Genomic DNA, 20,507 nt, shown 5'->3' on the forward strand with positions numbered 1-20,507 from the left:
AAGCGCTAAGAGTCACTGAAGGAGTAAAGGAAACGAATACTCTTGATAGTACTCAAGATTGTATATTATATGCAGATAAATTGCATATAAATAATTTTACGGATAAGCCAATAACCTTATGAAATAGTGTAAAATAAACTTTTTTAAATTCGAAAGATGCATTACAAACTTAATGGTACTCATACTAATGAATTACTAGCTTTTTTCCGGGACTCTGTCCACGCGGAATTAAAAAAAAAAGTTAATTAGTGGCCTATGTGTTCTTTCAAACTATATTCTACATGCCAAATTTCGGCGATATCCATGCAGGCGTTCTGGAGATACCTTCTAACAAACATCCATGCATCAACACATTCGCATTTCTAATATTAGCAAGCACAGAAATGTATCTACCGTAGTTAATAATTAAATGCATTTGTTTATTGTTTTTTTTTATTCCTCCCAAGTAGTGTTGGTGACAGGCAGGCTGCCGGCCGTAAAAACTTAAGCCAAAACTTTAAGGGTTATAAAACCTTGTGTAACGACCCCATGTGAGTGGGAAAAGGCCAGGGAGATGATGATGATGGTTATTGATTTATTTACACAAATAATAACAGATGCAATAATCTTCTATTATATAAAATTCTCGTGTCACGGGGTTCGAACTTGAATTCCTCCGAAACGGCTTGACCGATTCTCATGAATTTTTGTGAGCATATTCAGTAGGTCTGAGAATCGGCCAACATCTATTTTTCACACCCTCCCCCCCTATTTAGTTTTTTTTAACTACGCGCGGAAGGAGTCGCGGGCGACAGCTAGTCTTTATATAAAACATATCGTCATCCCTCTCATTACCTTTGACAAGACAGAGATAATGAGATAACAATATATTTTATACAAGGATCAACTCAGAAACAACGATAACAGTGGTAATATCACGCAGTAAATTATAACGCACTGTCCACAAGATTCAAAGGTAAACGGGTCGAGTCTGCACAAACTAATGTTGACCAGGAATGTGACAGGTCTTTAGTAATTACCTTATTCTAAGGTTACGCGTTCACTCCACCGTAACGTACTTGACACTTGGCCAAATTATAGCGATTGCTTACAATTATTACTAACTATATTCCACAATTTATAAGATTATAGGACCATAGATATAGATTATAGACATACAAGTTATTGAATCAGAACGTACAGATAGTGTTTAAAAGACAAGAGTGAGTGCCAAGTGTCAAACAAAGATATCGAGGACAGAGCGAAGTGGAAGAGACTGATTAGGAAAGCCGACCCCATCACCTTGTGGGATACAAGCTAGGCAGAGAGAGTGAGAGAGAGAAAGAGAGAGAGAGAAAGAGAGAGAGAGAGAGAGAGAGAGAGAGAGAGAGAGAGAAAGGGAATACAGATATTGTTGAAAGTTTGAAAACAGTAGAGATAGCCCAAAGGACAGCGTCATGCAAGGACCTGACTTGAAGCGACTCAGGGCATTTTTAGCCGACTTCAAAAAGAAGGAGGTTATCAATTCGACTGATTTTTTTTTATTTTTTTTTATGTGTGTTATTGTCATAATATGGACGCATTCTGTTGTTCTAAATGGTCTTTTAACGTTTCATTCTAGGTATTTACTTCAAATGTTTTAGTAGCATCATCAAATTTAAGTAGGTTAAATAAACATATTATGAAGTGAAGCAATATTTACGAGTTAAACTGCTGAATTTATTGAAATATACATAATACATTTTGTATTAAATTACTTGCACTTTATATAGTCTAGATGTAACTCGGCATAATAATGTTATAAGTATTTATAAAACAAATAACTGTGCTGACTCTGTAACCGAAAATAAATACATTATTAAGAGCTAATAAGTCTCTAAAAAACTTAATTTGAAAGAGAGATTTTTGGAGAAAAAAGTCGTCACCCAAAGAAGCCATATAAACAACTTTTACGGACACTTTCACATGAATTACCAGAGGAAATCAATAGTCCATCCTTGACACCGATCCGAAAAATATTTCTACTACAACATTGTTTAATACGAAATATAAATTACTCGATCGTCATCAATACTAAGATCAAGTTTTTCAAACGGGGAACGGGGAAAACGGGGTAAAAATTATCCTATGTCCGTCTCCTGGTTCAAAGCTACCTGCCCATCAATTTTCAGTCAAATCGATTCAGCCGTTCTTGAGTTATAAATAGTGTAACTAACACGACTTTCTTTTATATATATAGATAGACTATGATAATGCGATCTTTAGATCGGTTTCATTTAAACTAAAATATAACCTAATTAAAAATAATTACCCCGGATAAGCAAAAATGCTTTTAGATTGAATATTAATTATAACTGTACATCGAATGGCGTAAATTTAGGACACAAACCCTGTGATTATCTTACTTCTTACTAATATTATAAACGCGAATGTTTGGATGGATGGATGTTTGAAGGTATCTCCGGAACGTCTCAACGGATCTTGATGAAATTTGGCACAGATGTAGAACATAGTTTGGAAGAATACATAGGCTGTTACGTTTTTTATCAAATCCGCGCGGACGGAGTCGCGGGCAACAGCTAGTAGAGTTATAAATGAGACTATGCTTGGTCGGCAGAATGGCGTTTATAATTTCGGTCAGTCAATTAAATCTCATCGAATGTATTTATTATTCTTAAAAAAAAAATTCAAAATATGTATCAATAAGTAACCAGAGAGAAAATTCTTAGGACTTATTAATATCTAGTTATAAATTATACATAGCTAAACATTTTATAGTTATGTAAGGTATATGAAATTGTAAAATGTAAATCTTTTTTGGAAGTTCTTCATTTAAAATTCTTTCGTAATAGCTAGTAGTAGGTAAAAGCTAGTTTATAATATTAGTAAGATTACAATCTTACTAATATTATAAACTAGCTTTTAGCTGCGACTGCGTCCGCGCGGAATAAAAAAAAATGCACACAAGATAAAAAAGTTCCTACGTTCGTCTCCTAGTTCTAAGCTACCTCCCCATCAATTTTCAGCTAAATCAGTTCGACCGATCTTGAGTTATAAATAGTGTAACTATATATATAGATGCGAAAATTTAGATGGATGAATGTTTGCTACAAGTTATCACTGGAACGGCTCAACGGATCTTGATGAAATATAGCACAGATGAAGAACATAGTCTGGAAGAACATATAGGATGCTTATTAAGTTTTTTTTCAATTCTGCTTGGACGGCGTCTTGTGTGACAGCTAGTGTCATATACCTTTCTCATTATAATATTTCCGTTAAATAAACTTTGGTACGCGGATCTTTTGGATCCGTAAAACCATACAAACTTTCATTTATTGAGCGTAGCAAATCGATGAGCAATCACAACACAACTCCGGTGCTGTAACTTTTACGTAATGATATATTTGCAATGACAATAAAAGAAATTTGTTTAGTCACGTGTTTCCAAAAAGAGAAAACCATGTTTTGTAAGCTGATATAACTGAACGTGATAGTATTTGGCCTTTGGTGTGTGGTACATGTTACAAGAATATGGTGGGAAAATTTGTTTTTTAAATAACAACATTTTCTTCATTGATATATTTTTTAATCATCCATTGTGATTTAAAAAATAGTCTTTCGCCCGCGACTTTCCCGCGCGCAAAAAAAAACACTTTGTAAGAAGTATATGCGTTCTTCCAAACTCTGATCTATGTTAATGCCAAAGTTCATTGAGTTTTGGATATACGTAATAACAAGCATACGTCATTTATCAATCCAAACTTTCGCATTCATAACATATTAGCTTTTACCCGCGACTCCGTCCGCGCGGAATAAAAAATAGAAAACGGGGTAAAAATTATCCTATGTCCTTTTCCTGGTTCTAAGCTACCTGCCCACCAATTTTCAGTCAAATCGATTCAGCCGTTCTTGAGTTATAAATGGTGTAACTAACACAACTTTCTTTTATATATATAGATATATAAGAAGATTGATATAAATAAATTTAATCTTACTAATATTTTAATGCGAAAGTTTAGACGGATGGATGTTTGTTTGAAGGTATCTCCAGAACGGCTCAACGGATTTCGATGAAATATAGCATAAATATAGAGCATAGTTTGGTAGAACACATAGGCTTCTTACAAAGTTTTTTCTTAATTTCGCGTGAAAATGAAATTGTTTTACGAGTATATATATATATTACTATGGAAAGAAGAATAAGAAACACAGAAACTGTAGATATAGGAAAATACGCTAGAGCTTATCATTTGTGAACCATAAAATTACATAAACATTCACCTCTCTCATAACCTTTGAGCCGAGCGAAGCTCCTGCCTAATGGTTTTGATCGCCTTTATTATAAAGGAATAGGGTTTAAATTGCCTTAACGAAGGGGCGGGTCAAGAATTTTATGGTTTTGAATTGTTATGATGGAACGATCCATCAGAATGACAAGTACGCTTTCGAAGCGAAAACAGTAATTACCCATTATATTGCACACTTTTATTGGACAAAGGAGAACGTACAGAAAGATGATTTTCCCCCTTTCTATACATCTCCTCCCCGGCCAAATCCGATTGGAAAAGAGCAGAAGAGTAAAGTTTGGCCTCTGGCTCACAAATATAGCAAAATTTATATTACTTATATCCATAAATGACCTAGCTCTGACGCATTGAATCTAATTTTAACTCATTACAAGCATATTAAAGTTATTTTTGGACAATCGTACGTATCAAAAGGGAGATATGACGCAAGCCATGATGCATCGCAGATTGAATGGGCCCCCTTATCAATGTGCACTCAAAATGGCCGCTCAATGACCGCGTAATGATGGAAAATTAGTGCAGTGAATTAAGGCTATCATATTCATATATATTTATACATTTACATTTTATTTTCAAATTGGAGATTAGAAAAAACCAACTGGCTAGAGAATAAATAACTATACATATTTCAAACTTTACATATATCTAACTGTTCTAACCTATAAATTAACTGTATTTCCTAAAAGCTCAATATAGACAACACTTTTTTTTTTAAAACAGAAAGCGATGGTCAGTATTATAGCAAATTTATTTAAATTCTATAAAACTAGTAAATATGGATCATGGCTGAACCAAAAACATACTTGTGACAAAAAAATATTAACTTTGTTTTTTTTTTATATGACAAAAAGTTATGTCAAAAGTAATATACTAGTACCAGAACTTTCATCAACTTTAAAATATTTTGACTTTTTACCTTATTATCATTCACTATTATTATATTTAGAGGCTAATAATAATTTAATTCACGTCTCAATGTTTCAAAATGTCAAACGCATTAAATTAATTGTATCCTTAAATAAATTACACTTTGACACCTGCTTAGGGTTACCACTATAAAAGTCGTCACACTAATAATAACTTTTTATCCTAGACAAAAACCCTTATGTTTTTGCTTGAGATGCGAGAAAAATAACAAGAAATAACTGAAGTTATTAAACTTGCTTATCAATAATAATAAGTATAGTAAGATTATTAAAAATATTTTTGCATAAATAAATGGCTTTATTTGAGGCTGTCTTTAAGTTTTCATACAAAGATAAAAATTAGTAAACTTGTTAACTTAGTATCAGATTATACGAACATACCAATAAAATCAAATTATTAAAAATAAATTATTAAAAATTACACAGTAGTTTAAATTATTACACAAATAAATATGAATAATAATATTAGTTGGTAACCCTGTTACTCAAACACAAATAGGTCAACCAAATGTCGATTCGACGGGCGATGAACAATTACGCTACAACTAGCGCCATCTCTTGGCGCCGCTTGGAAAGTATGTTTATTTGTCTTAGAAATTTATCATTTATAACAATGGAGTTACAGTTTAAATTATATAATCCTTCTAAACTTTATGATTAATTATAATAATAATTTATACTAAGTGTATAATTACAATATCAATCATTCCATTTTTACTACTCTTAAGAAATTTAAGGTTAGTAATTCTAAACTTTAATAATAATTCCAAAAAATAATCCGCTGCAGCATAGTCTTAAAGATACCGTTTTACTTTTTTCTTTCAATTTTACCTAGAAAAAAGGGAACTGCATTGACGAGGCAACAATAGACATCTCAAATGTAATTAGTCGATGTGATTTCTATGATTTATTGCAACAAAACCGCGTTGGAGGTACATCAGCCCACACGACGTCATGTTTCATATGTAATTACGATTGCCAAATAACTGCCTACGGGTTCAATGGTTCATCATTATTTGCAAAAACGAACATACTTTGTGTATTAAATTAATACATTGCAACTTGTGGAAAGTTTTGCAAGACATTTAATAATTTAGAAATTCTATGATCTAAATCTGCGTAGGTTTGTTGACATTTTTCTGTTTTCACCAAAAGATGGCGTTACACAACGGGTCCGTTACACTCTGTTTAGCATCGAATTGGGACATGACCGCACGGCTGCCGACTATAACTACTGCGCACTTGAGGTATTTCACGGCATTTACGCTGCCAGAAACATATAATTCGTTTAAAAATGTAAACCGTTGCTATGAAAATAGTCTTGATTTCTTTTTTTAACTTTTAATAGTCGACATTTTGATTTTAGAAAACTTTAAAATTTTAAATAAGGGCAAAATATTTTAAAGTATTATCTAATGTTTATTGAATGGTGCTAGAAGATTTCTTATAATATGGTTGGTAGTCATGAAAAATTTGTATATTTTATTTGTTTTACTACGATTGGTTTTGTATCTTTTATTGTTCGAGGAAAACCAATCAAGGATGTGTATGCGTCTGATGGGCAGATGCAACCGCTCACTTATCAAGGCCATATTTCTGATATTAGTCGAAATAACACGATGATGCCACATTTGCTGACATTTATCTACAGTGAACCTAGCCTAGAATATTTGTGACAATCGCCATCATATCGTCATCATCGACCAAATTTGTATTAACATTTGAGCAGCGCCCCCTATCAGGAGTAAAGTACACCAAAAATTTCATACTAATCTTAATATTATAAATGCGAAAGTTTAGATAGATCGGCACACGTATGGATGGATGTTTGTTAAAGGTATCTCCGGAACGCCTCAAAGGATTTTGATGAAATTCCGCACAGATAGTCTGGAAAGACACATAGGCTACTTATTCAGTTTTTCTTAAATTCGCGTGGACGGAGTCGCAGACAAATACTAGTTTTAACATAATTGACGATGACGATGCGAAGGCGGTGGTCAAAAATATTTATACTAGGCCCACAGATCATCAAATATATTTACCACGATGAAAATTATTTTTAAGATATCTAAATGTTTTATTTCTATATCAAGTTTTAAGATACTATTAGTAAAAAATAATCATATAGCCTGATATAATAAGCAAACATTTGTACACTGTTTAGTATTATGAATCGATTTAAACGTGACCTAGAAGTTGAGACCTAAGTATTGATAAGAATAACCTATAAGCACAAACAAAATGGGTCTCTTTGTACAGTTGGTACAATTACTAACAAGTTTTAATCAAATTATACATAATTAATGTATATTCTCACGTGTGTTACGCTTATTGGGATGTACAGAGATAGCAATCAATGTCCGCCTTTCACCTACAATGTTATAAACTATAAACGCTAAAATATACAATAACTCATTTCACCGCTAGATGGCGGTAAAAGAAAATTCACTTAACATGATTGACATCCGATCGATCGAAATACCAAATATGAATTTTTATTTAAATTTTTTTTAACCCTTTTTTCAAACAGCAAATTATTGGGTCGTATCTTAGAGGAACTGCTACCTCGTTTTCAATGCTCTTAAATCCATTACGAATTAATAGGCTTATGTCACAATAAACCTTCATTAAAATGGACTTTATATCTATTAACAAATCAATAAACAAGGCCTTATAAGTAATTGACAACTATAATTTATTAAATTAAAAAGGAAATGGTAGACATAGGGCGCTTTAGTGTGCTTGCGAAATACAGAAGCCAAAACATACCCAAAAATCTAATTGCCTGTCTTCTCGAAGTATGGTATACTGTGGCCCGAAACTCCATCCGTGCAGAATAAAAAAAACTTAATTAGCCCATGTGTTCTTCCAGACTGTGTTCTACATCTGTACCAAATTTCATCGAGATCCATGCAGCCGTTCTGGAGATACCTTGTAAAAAACATCCATCCATCTAAACATTATCATATACTCGTATTTTGTATTATTAAAGGTTATGTTGATTATTATAAGATAACAGATGTCGCTTTATCTCTGCTATTTTTAACTGCAATTTAGAGTTCGTGCTTGGATTATTAATTCTTCTGTCGCTCGTAATTTCATAAAGCTTTTACAAGGTGTTAAAATTTAATGTCGCAATAAACCTGGTTAATTGAGATCAATTGCTAAATAAAACAAAATGTAGTCGACCTTGTATATCGAGCGAGATTTTCTATGTACATATTACAGATTGAACATTTTATGAACGTTATATTTGGTTCCATTATCAATATTATTGGTTTATTTTAATAGTATCTAAAATATACTTATTAATACTACATTATATTCTAAAATGAGCCCAGCTTGTTTGACTAACTGTTGGTTTCTGAGACCAAAATCTATGTATAAAACATATCGTCATCCCTGTCATTATTTTTGACAATACAGAGATAATAATACGTTTTAAACGAAGACTTTTTGGTCTCAGAAACCCACGGTTAGTAAAAAATAGACCTAAAGCTTCATGGTATGATCAACAAAAAATAACCTCACAGTATTTTGTTGAATTTAGTCGCTAATACTTTATCTAATAACAATTACAAGACTACTAGATGCACCCAATTTAGCACGGCCTTTCATCATCTCAATATATTTTAAAGTCCACCATCAGGTATTCATCATCATCATCAACCTGCCCTTATCCCTCTGGAGGGTCGGCGCAGTATGTATTACTCCGTACATCTCTATCAGCCGTCATATCTGAATTTACCCCCTTCTTACGCATATCCACTTTCACACAATCCATACTTTCTTTGGTCTTCCTCTACCTTTATAGCCATATTATCATGAAGAAAGCTAGAAAAATGGCATAACATGTGACTATTTAGAAGTTACACAAACAATTTAGTCTCTGGGATAATTGAAGACAGAAACTTGTTCTTTGACGGACATAGACCATATGGTCAACTGTCAAGGAATTCAGAGATAAACACAACTATGTTATTAGTATGTCTGTATTCAATTCTGCAACATAAAACGCTTCGTAACATTACAATGGCAGCAAATATGTAATGAACCTGGTATTAACAATATTTTTTTTAATATTCACTTCAATACATATTCTACATTTTTTTATTTGATTTTACAATAGATACATTGTTTAATTATGACTTAACATTTTTCTATTTTAATATGTTACAATTTATTTCTTTGTGTTACATGTTGTTAAGAACTAGAAGCCCAGAATTTAAAAAATCTAGTAATAAATATAGCCTACTAGCGACCCGCCCCGGCTTCGCACGGGTGCAATGCAAAATATACCTACTACAGAATAAATGCACAATTTATTTAAGGTACTTAAATGGATAAGGATTAATGCTGTATTGTTTAAAATCACTTCGTAAAAGAATAAAAATGGTTATGCTGGGTTATCCCTAAGAGATAGACATATACCATCGCGGACTTTTTCGTTGAACTTTTTAAGGTGAACAATACTGTAGTACATTATTTTGGTCTATCTCGTAGGGTTCAGCCAGCGTTTGCAATATAAGCGCAAAAAACGTGCTTATTTACGACATCACATTAGAAAACTTTAAATTTATCAGTGTTTTTCTACTATATTATGCATTTATTATACATACAAACCTTCCTTAAGAATCACTCTATCTATTAAAAAAAACCGCATCAAAATCCGTTGCGTAGTTTTAAAGATCTAAGCATACATACGGACATACAGCGAAAGCGACTTTGTTTTATACTATGTATTGATGTCATCCAGGGATAGTGTAGCTTCCCAACAATGAAATTATTTTTCAAATCGATTCAGTAGCTTCGAAGATAATTCAAAGCAAATAAACAAAACAACAATCAAATCATACCTATTTATAAATACAGATAACTAATTCTAGTATTATTAATTAAAAGTAATCACCTCTATGTCTCCGCGGTCCCGCACCACCATGACTTTTTTGAAGAAAATCTGTGGCATTATGTCACCTTTGATGCCACCAATGTTGTAACCAAATCAATCCGATACGCTACAGCGGAATAATTAAATTACACTTTTTACATATTTCGTAACGCTTTGTGTATTTTTTATCTGTTTTTGTCAATGTCAAGGTCACTGCATTCGTAATGGCGCCAAATGTCACGTTGCTTAATTCAACACTGAGATTTTTATGTTTTTTAGTCTGTATCTTTTTTTATTAAAAACTTTTCGGATTGTAAATTTTCTTTAAAATTTACTATCAAAACGAAACGTATTTTTTAAAATTGAAACTAGTTTATGAACGTTTTTAACACTAAGTTCGAACCTTTGCCGCAAAGCACTCGATAGACAACTAAACTACGAAACAAGTATAATGTTTATAAGTATGAAACGTTGTCTTGCTTCGTGAACGTGTCGCAATGAACCCAACTATGATAAAGAAAGTGAACTTTATGTGTAAAGAAAAAGAGTGTAAATTCATTTGGCACAGTAAGCAAATTTACAGTCAATCACCATTTTGACGTAAATACCGCCTTTGCAATGCACGTTCGATAGATTGTATCAACTTTAGATATAAATGGTAAAGGCTTTTATTGTGAAATTTTTAGTAATTAGTAAATTATGTTACCAGATATTTATCTGTCTTTTTATATTTATATAATATTAATTATACACAATCCAAGTACATTTTGTTGACCTTTTCTGTAAAGTTCAAACATATAATAGGAGACGGTTTTGGTTTTGGATATACCTTCTAGCAAACATCCATCCATCCATCCAAACTTTCGCATTTATAATATTAATAAGATATTCCCAATATCCTTTCTATTATTTTATCCATAAAAAAAAATAAGCTTGAACATGTCGCTGTAATCAAAATTTCTATTTTTTTTTCTTTGTCAGCGTGGTATAAAATAAATCTATTAGTAGTGTATTTCAGATTTTAAACTACCTCTGTTCCAATCCAGATCCGTTTAGCCATTCTGGATCTAATGACAAAACATCCATCCATCCAAACTATTGTGATGATTTTTTTTAAACGATCAACAACGAAATATCAGATTTGTTTATTTTAGTGAATATAATTACGACTTACATCGCAATCTGTAATATTTCTCCTTCTTAATTCAATAATTTTTATTAAATATTTATGTTATCATACTCTTACTTGTTTACGTACTATTGAAATTGAATGACAACAATTATCTAACGAGACGAAATAACAAACAATCGAATCTATTTCCTAACATATATCGCCTTTTTAGAAACGTAATCAAAGCCTATATTTGTAAACAATGGTTTCGCACATTAAGTAAAAACTTGTACATTTAAAAATAAAAATATGGTTTAAAAAAACCTTTATAAAATTTTATGAAAATACTAGTGATCGCCAGCGACTTCGTCAACACAGTCAATGTCAACAAACGCGGCTTTGCGGCAGACATACTGTGACAGTCAAATATTTTTAAAATTGGTTTTTCGTTATCAACGAAGCAACGCCATTTCATTCATTTTTTCGATGTGTATGCATAAAATAAATAACATCGATAAAAGTGTCAAAATTAATTAATAAAAATTGAAAACTTTCTCTTAAACTCACTTAATATAATTAACAATAACATTTCTCGTATGCAAAACAGTTTTTAAAAGGAAACATTTTGTTACGCACTGGCGCGCATGCGCAAGCCGAATTCGGAGCGTACAAAATGGCGGGAGAAAGTGTCTAGGCACTTAGAATAATAAATATTGTTAATAAAAATCGTTCGTAGTTATATGTAAATAACCTTAAAAGTTAATGCGGTTAGTGTGTTATTGTATCTGAAACTAATTTGTATGTAACATATGTTCTTTTCAACCGAGTGACACAATTCTGTAACATGTTACAAGTGAGTAAAGAATGTGTAATTCAATATAAATTACGTATACTATGACATTACAACCTAGATTTGTAGACAAAGGAGGTAATCTGACAACCACTTGATGTAGATTATAAGTCTTAAAGGGTAAAGGGTGATATGGTTGTCCAGGTTGCGTTTATAAAAGTGAGGTTATGTTTTATTAAAGTCCATACTATTATCTATTGCATGTTGTTATTATGACGATTACGATACATTGATATTAAACAGACTATTAAAAAGTTTATAACCTGTCCAATCAACACTTTCACTAATTTAATTAACTATGATAGACTCTTGAACAACATAAAAGAAATACTCCTATGAGATATAAACAACTTTTTCGTTCATCCTTTTTGTATATTTTAACTATAAATTTACTACACTTTAATGTTTCTCTTAATAACTAAATATTGTTGTTAAAGTGTTTCTTAATTACAGAGTTTTTTCTTCGATCGCTGATCGCTGCTGTAATTTTAGATAGTAACGTCATGTAATTATTAATTTCTCTTATGTACGCTTAGAACTTGTTTATTGAAATATTTCTTTGCTTTTACCTGTATTATCTAATAGGTGAATGTTGAAGAAAAAGAGTATTCAAGCCAGTTCATATATTAACATACAAGTACTTCTAGTTTGTGATATAATGTACAAATACTGGTGCTGGTTCCAGTTGTCCGATTCAATAAAGTTACCTCCTGATTTAAAAGGCATCTTATTATCTATCTCGTTCTATTCGTTTATGTCTCTTAAACTATAACAGTAGTGTATTATGGAGGTTTAATTTGCCGTGCATGGATAGTTCTTGTGAGGTTATTCTGGATGGAAATATAAATAGATAATATCGGTCTATGTAACTAAACGTTTTAAAAGAACTCGAAAAGCATAAATTGTTAAAATTCTGGAAAGATATAACTTAAGTTTGTGGGGTCGGTTTTTCGATGATTGTCGTGCAACCAATTATGATCATCATCATCAATAGCCTTTATCTGCCCACTGCTGATAGGCCTTTACCAATGCCTTCCACAGTACGCGGTCCCTTCCCGCCGTGCGTGAGGACGATCCACAAATGGTGAAATTTTTTATGGTCCTAATTTTTTTTTTTTGATATCACAACGAATTTTAAGTCGCAAATGGAACCTGAATAAATGAATTTCGATTAATTTCGTCATTATTTATGCTTTTTATATGTATGCAACTAATGAGTTTTTTCACGAACCATTACGCCACAGTAATTGTATGCTTTCGTGTTTAATAAGCATGTTTCGATATTGTTTATTACGGAAAAGTTATAAATTGAAAACTAGTGGCATAGGCGTTGCTTCTTGTCACTCAACCATCATGTAATGCTGAATGCTGGTTATTTGTAAGAAGGTATTTCCAGAACGGCTGCACGGATCTGGCTGAAATTTGGCACACATATAGCTTTGAAGAACACATAGGCTACTTGTTAAGTTTTTTTTTTTAATTCCGCGCGGACTGCTTCACGGGCGACAGCTAGTAATTTATCGATGATAGGTATAATTTAGGTATAACTTTTCATACAGTTTTCACCAATACACGAATAAAGGTGCCGTACACGAAGACCGGAACCAGAGAGCAGAGCATTTTTTATTCCAAACTAGCTTTTACTCGTGACTTCGTCCGCGCGGTATAAAAAATAGAAAACGGGGTAAAAATTATCCTATGTCCGTTTCCTGGTTCTAAGCTACCTGCCCACCAATTTTCAGTCAAATCGATTCAGTCGTTCTTGAGTTATAAATAGTGTAACTAACACGACTTTCTTTTATATATAGATAAAGTTGAAATGGTGCAATCATAGAAACAAGGTTTCATTTTACTTTTCACGTCTTATTTACACTTACTCTTGATAAATTCTATTTCTGTGCTGTATCGAGAGCCGTTGTTTTGTAGATACCTTCTAGCAAACATCCATCCATCCATCCATACATTTAAACTTTTGTATTTATAATATTAGTAAGATTTGATCTAAATAAATCTACTATAAAGTGTCTTGTATCAATTTAGGTAGAAAATGCTGCATGTCCGTGATATGTAACGGTTTATCTAAACGACCGGATCGTGACTTTGTGACATTGACGAAGATGTAATGTAATACCCTTGTTATAATATAATAAACATATAATGTGATTAGTTAATACATAGAAAAGTATCGATTTATGACATACTAGCTGTCGCACGCGACTCCGTCCGCGCATAATTAAAAAAGAAACATAATAAGTGGAATGGGTTCTTCCAGTCTATGTTCTACATTTATGCCAAATTTCATCAAGATCCGTTGAGCCGGAGATACCTTCAAACATTCATCCATCCATCTAAACATTCGCATTTATAATACAGTAGAGCCTCGATAATCCGTACTCAGGCTAATCCGAACGTCGCTATAATCCGAACTGCATACCCCACCCCACTTCCTCGCCTTCGCCTCGCTGCTAAGTTGTTTATTAATTAGTCTGCAGTTACGACTGCCACGTTGCGCGTCCATTCTACGTTTTTCTGCTCTGTACTCGTGCGCGGCGTGTTTTTTGAGGTTATAAAGATGGTTCAAGAAACCATTTCCACTTTCTTGTCCATGAGTGAAGAGGAGAATTGCACAGATCCTATAACTGATGATGAGATCATAACCCAAATAACGCAAGAGAATGACGAGTCTTTAGCTGAAGATTATTTTGCTTCAAATGTCAAGAAAATTACTCATTCACAAGCCATATCATCTTTGAACACTTGCTTGGAGTGGGCTGAAGAAAATGACCTGTCTTTATCGGAAAAGATGATGCTACGTAACTTGAGGGACAAAGCTTTTTTCTGGTCCATCAACAGGACTCGCCAAACTAAAATAGATCAGTTTATGACTAAATAGACAATTTACACCTTACGTATTTTATGGTACCTAATTATTATGTAAATGTACGGTAAGCAACGAGCCGGGCTTTTTATTTGCATTACGACTGTAGTCCTTACGCTGCTTGTAATAAGAGCGTTCCCAGGTCAATATGTAAAGCCCAGCTCATTGCTTACTGTACCTCTTAAACTATGTATATAATTAAACACTATTTTAAGAATAAAAATGTTTTTTTTTTCTCCTTACATACTATAATCCGAACGCTTCGTGAGTCCGAACAGGGGTTAGTTTTTGCTAGTTCGGATTATCAAGGCTCTACTGTACTTGTACGATATTACAGACAAATCGACCCCAGTTTTACTTAATTGTGCACATTCAATAAAGTAGCCAGTCAAATCAATGAGACTTTCCTATTTTCTGCTTTGGTTATCAGGTTTATTATTAACTAGCTTATACCTGTGACACCGTCCGACGATTTACAAAAATCCGTTTTGGAGAGACCATCTAACAAACATCCATCATTATTATTCATACTATCATAGATGTAACTTGTCAAAAAAAATGGACAATACCAAAATGTTTTGTCAAATAACATAAAATTGTTGGTAATTCATGAAAAATATAGATTTACAATAGTGATAATATTAAACATTATTTAGGTAATTATTATTACCTTATTATACATACATAATACAAATTATATTGAAAAATAACTTACATTTAAATCATATCCATTGGTGACCCAGGAACGTTTTCTCAAATTGTTGTATTTCTTCCTCCATTTTAATAAAAGTCCATCGTTACTTTTACGCTTCTTCGAATGTCTATTTACTACGTAACGTTCCATTTTTTTCAATTAAATCTAAACACTGAATACACAAATAAATTCGCACAACACTACCGTCATTAAACTCCAGTGCGTTCAAACTAAATGGTAACTCAAAACAAATCTCTTACCATACCGGCACATTAGAATAATTGTTATATAAAAATAACGAGAACGGAATTAATTACACGTATCTAAACATATAAACAAAGCATAGACTAGTTTATAGAAAGTTCCACAATTGTCTTTGGATTTAATGTTAAATTAAAAACAATCTCAAACAAAATGCACTCAAAAGTAACCAAAAAAACCAATTTCAAACAAAATGCACTCAAAAGTAACCTAAAAAAACCAATTTCAAACAAAATGCACTCAAAAGTAACATAAAAAAAAATTCAAATAAAATGCACTAAAAAGAAACAAAATAATGTCATGAAAACTCTCTAAACTCTAGTAATTAGTAGTAGGGGCTCAGTTTTCCGCAACTCCACGACAAGCGCGTATTTTGCGTGTCTCTAAACTCTAAAGAAAGTTCTCTTCTTTCTTGTAACATGTCTATATTGTATAATTATTGTTATTTCGCAGTCGGTGTCGGCCGAAGTAAATAGGTGACATTTTATATTTGAGATGTATTAGACATACTTACGTTTATATCCCTACTTAGGCCGAAACCGACTCCAAAATAACAATAATTATACAATATAGACATGTTACAAGAAAGAAGAGAACTTTCTTTAGAGTTTAGAGACACGCAAAATACGCGCTTGTCGTGGAGTTGCGGAAAACTGAGCCCCTACTACTAATTACTAGAGTTTAGAGAGTTTTCATGACATTATTTTGTTTCTTTTTAGTGCATTTTATTTGAATTTTTTTTTATGTTACTTTTGAGTGCATTTTGTTTGAAATTGGTTTTTTTAGGTTACTTTTGAGTGCATTTTGTTTGAAATTGGTTTTTTTGGTTACTTTTGAGTGCATTTTGTTTGAGATTGTTTTTTTTTTTTGAAGTCGGCTATTTTTTTTTCTTAAAATTTTTGTTTTATTTCACAATTTTTAGTGAATTTGAAGTTCAATTACAAATTTCCTTAATACATATAAAGACATAAATAAGACAAATAAAGAAAAGGACTTTCCTATTTGATATGTGTGTACTTCAATTCAAAAACTAATTTAGAATGCAGCAGATAACCACTTATCCTTTAAACAATGAAATAATTATCAAAATCGGTATACAAATTGAAAATTACCGAACTAATACATCGTAGCGTGCCTTTAATTTTGTCCAGCCGCGCGCCGCACTAGCATTTTTCGAATACGCGTAGTTTTTAATTATTTAATATCTCCCAAACTATTGATCAGAATTACATAGTTTAAAGGCTAATGTAATCTGCATTTAATACTCTAGCCATCAAACATATTTATTTGGATAAGGATTCATATCGAATATAATATAATAGCGCCGTAAGCTTACGACGCTGTTTTTCGTGTGCATTTTAATCGAAGTTTGTTCACAATAACATGGTTTTTGTGAGACATCCATAGATGATAGATATATGCCACCGAAGACTTTTATTTAGCAAATTTAAGGATCTATAATTACTCCATACATCATTTTTATGTAAGTCATATAGTTTGACCTACGTAAGCCCAGAAAGCAAAATTGTGCTTTTCGTGTAGCATTTTTCGTTTCCGCGTAATTTTATTCTTACGATATCTCCTAAACTATTAGACAGAATGATATAGTTTCAATTGCAAATATAATCTACATTAAATTCTCTTGATAATGAACATGTTTATTTACATAAGGGTTAATACTGAACTCGAATAATAGCGTCGGAAATAGGGCATGAATTTAATTGATGTTTCTGAAGAAAAAAATGGTTATTGTGAGAAAACTATAAAAGATAGATATATGCTATCGCGGACTTTTATTTAGCACATTTAAAGAGCTACAATTCGCCATACATCATTTTTATGTAGGTCCTATAGTTTAGCCTACGTAAGCGCTGAAAGCAAAAATGTCCCTAATTTACGCAACAAATTTTGAAGCTATATTCAAAATCTACTAGTCTTCTAGTTATTTAAAAAAAAAAACAAAAAAATGGGACCCACCTGCAAGCACTTCCTTTCGATTAAAATATTTTTCATCAAAATCGGACCACCAGGGGCGGAGTTTCGCGGTAACACACATAAAAAAAAAAAAAAAAAAAAAAAATACAGTCGAATTGATAACCTCCTTCTTTTTGAAGTCGGCTAAAAACAAAATCTTTTGCGCGCGCTTTTCTGACAGGAGCGTGTCGAGTCGTCCTGTTGTTAAACGCTTTGGTTTAATAATATCATTTACTGACTACTCGTATTGTAAGGCTGCCAAATTTTGTATGTATTGTGGGACAGTCCCACTTATGCACTTGTAGTTGTTCTTGTAATGTCAGATAATCTCTGACAAATCTCATAAAGGTGTACATATGCATTCATTAAAATAATTAAAATACTCAATTAAGCTAATTACACTTTGCTTTTAAGTACAGAAGTAAATTACTATTTAACCAAATGTATTAAGGAATATAGTTTATGAAAAATTTTAAATTACATACGTAGGAAAGCATGTAATGGACTTCTAGTAGTTATATTATAATTGAAAAAAAAGTTTAGACGATTGCTACTAAAAAAACCTAAGGAAAAACATAAAACCTATAGCTAAATGCAGTGTTTCATACAAGTTTGACGTCCAATCGAAAATTGATTTTCGAAATATTATTACTCAAACATCATTATAAATGGCAACACTGAGGGAATTTACCTCAACAAAATGCACCAAAAGAGGTCTTTTATCTCACTTTTGTGCTCCCGTTTAGCCTACAGGATATGTCTATGGGGAAAGCATAGATACTGGCAGTATATTGTTACTATTTTACTTCTTTGCGACAACTCAAAAAAATTGGGAGTACAATATACTAGTTAAAGTTTAAATTAATAAAAAATAGAAATAGTTAACAGTGTAAGAGGTAGCAATTTTTATAGTCTATTCACCAGTAAAAACAACCCATTAGTATTGTAGTCTAGCGAACATAAAAATTCATCTTGCGTGAATAAATTACTTGCCCACTTGGAAGAAAAGTGTATAAAGTAGTGCCAATAATATATTATATAAATTTAAATATGGAAATTAAATGTATGATAATCTTGTAAGAGTAAAGATAGCTGTTAGATCTAAGATTATAATTAAGTCTACCTAATTAACAACACCCCCTGTGGTGAGAAACATTCTATGCGCTAACATGTTGCATAAAGATACCTTATATAAGCACAAAGCAGTACATATTTATAATACGGAACCATACTTGAGAAGAGTATTTAGATATGCATAAATTAGCGAAGGGTTAAAATATACTTATCTAGTAGTTTTGATTACCTATTGAATGTAATTTAAAGAAATAAAATTAGTAATTATATATTAAAGTACTCATAAGAGAATTTCCCTGATTTTAAAGTAGGAAAAATTTCAGGAGTTTTACATTTTTACAAGCATTTATTTAGTTTCACCTGTCCCGATGTTTGTCAACAAATCTTTCAAATTTAATTTGATTTAATTCCTGGTTATTAAATCGATAACAATACAATATTATGGTGACGATGCTGATCTGATGATGGAGCTGAAAGGTGGCCACAGGGATTTCGAATAAAACGACACAACTTCATCCAGTTTGAACTCGTTTGAATCGTCTTGACCAAAAGATTGGTCTTTTTTAATTTTACTTCTTTTAATTATGAAGAACAAAATAAGAGGTTTTCTATAAACAGATTATTTTTCTTTTAATTATTATATATTTTTACTGTTTCAATATCTTGCTTCGGTTCGCTCTTTTCATTTTTTCTCAGCGTCACATATATATTTTTACATTGGTAATCTGTAAGGTTCGGATTTTCACTTAATGCGTCCATTCGTCCAACAATTATGTCCACCGTCGGTTTGATTTTAAAAACTTCTTTCTAGTAAGTTAACCCATGCCGAAATAAACAGGACAAATCCTCACAATCACAAAACAATAGTCATCCTTGTTATTGTGCCTTATTTGCGTTACGGTAAGTTGGAACCAATACATTGGCGTGATTTGAATTCCACTCAAACTCGGCTACCATTCGAGTTGCGATGGACAAACGACAATGGACACTTCGTATGCCACACACCGACCGGTCCTCTTTGTCATACTCTTATACCCTAAATACTTGATCAAGGACGTTTCTGTGGGAATTGGTAAACTCTTGACACACTTGGAAATAAACTATCACATTCTTGCTCGAATGACTGGAGAGCTTTTGATGGTTAATATATGTTTATATGACGCAATCAATTGCTTTTAATGCTTGTTTAAGCAGCATTTAGTATAGATATCTCATACTAAATAAACTGTATACTCCATTCTGACTTCCTAAAGCTAAAATATGTGTCTAGTAACTGTTATATGACATTCAATTCGTAGTTTTCCCCTAAGTAATAAAGGTAATATACTTTTTAATTTCTCCCAGTTGCTCTTCTTCGCTTTTGGCTGATTTTACAAATTAATGTACCACTAAACTAAATAAGCTGTCTCTCTGCACGAATGTACGAAAAAGGAAGTGACTAGGGAGGAGTGGCTGCACATCGTAAAACTGGTCTCCTATTCTTGATGACCACGACCAGACTGAAAGACAGCAGCGACGAAAAACAAGAATCTAAATAAAAAAAAATTAAGGTAAGTTTATGA

At 32.3% G+C, this 20,507-nt stretch overlaps 1 protein-coding gene across 2 annotated transcripts in view; it reads right to left on the minus strand.

Annotated features, from left to right (window-relative positions):
- LOC106716163 (uncharacterized protein DDB_G0284459) overlaps nt 1-16,000 on the minus strand; it is a 69,467-nt gene extending 53,467 nt beyond the window's left edge. The window contains exon 1 of one of the 2 annotated variants that reach the window (XM_014509620.2): nt 15,658-16,000. In XM_014509620.2, the coding sequence (XP_014365106.2) occupies nt 15,658-15,786 (129 nt within the window). In that variant the 5' untranslated portion in view covers nt 15,787-16,000. Of the gene's footprint in view, nt 1-10,124; nt 10,518-15,657 lie in introns of those variants that run through there. The other variant, XM_014509621.2, reaches the window with a different exon arrangement.
- Nucleotides 16,001-20,507: the final 4,507 nt, after the last annotated feature.

Source organism: Papilio machaon, chromosome 11 (genome assembly GCF_912999745.1).
Source record: "Papilio machaon chromosome 11, ilPapMach1.1, whole genome shotgun sequence".
Taxonomy (NCBI): domain Eukaryota; kingdom Metazoa; phylum Arthropoda; class Insecta; order Lepidoptera; family Papilionidae; genus Papilio; species Papilio machaon.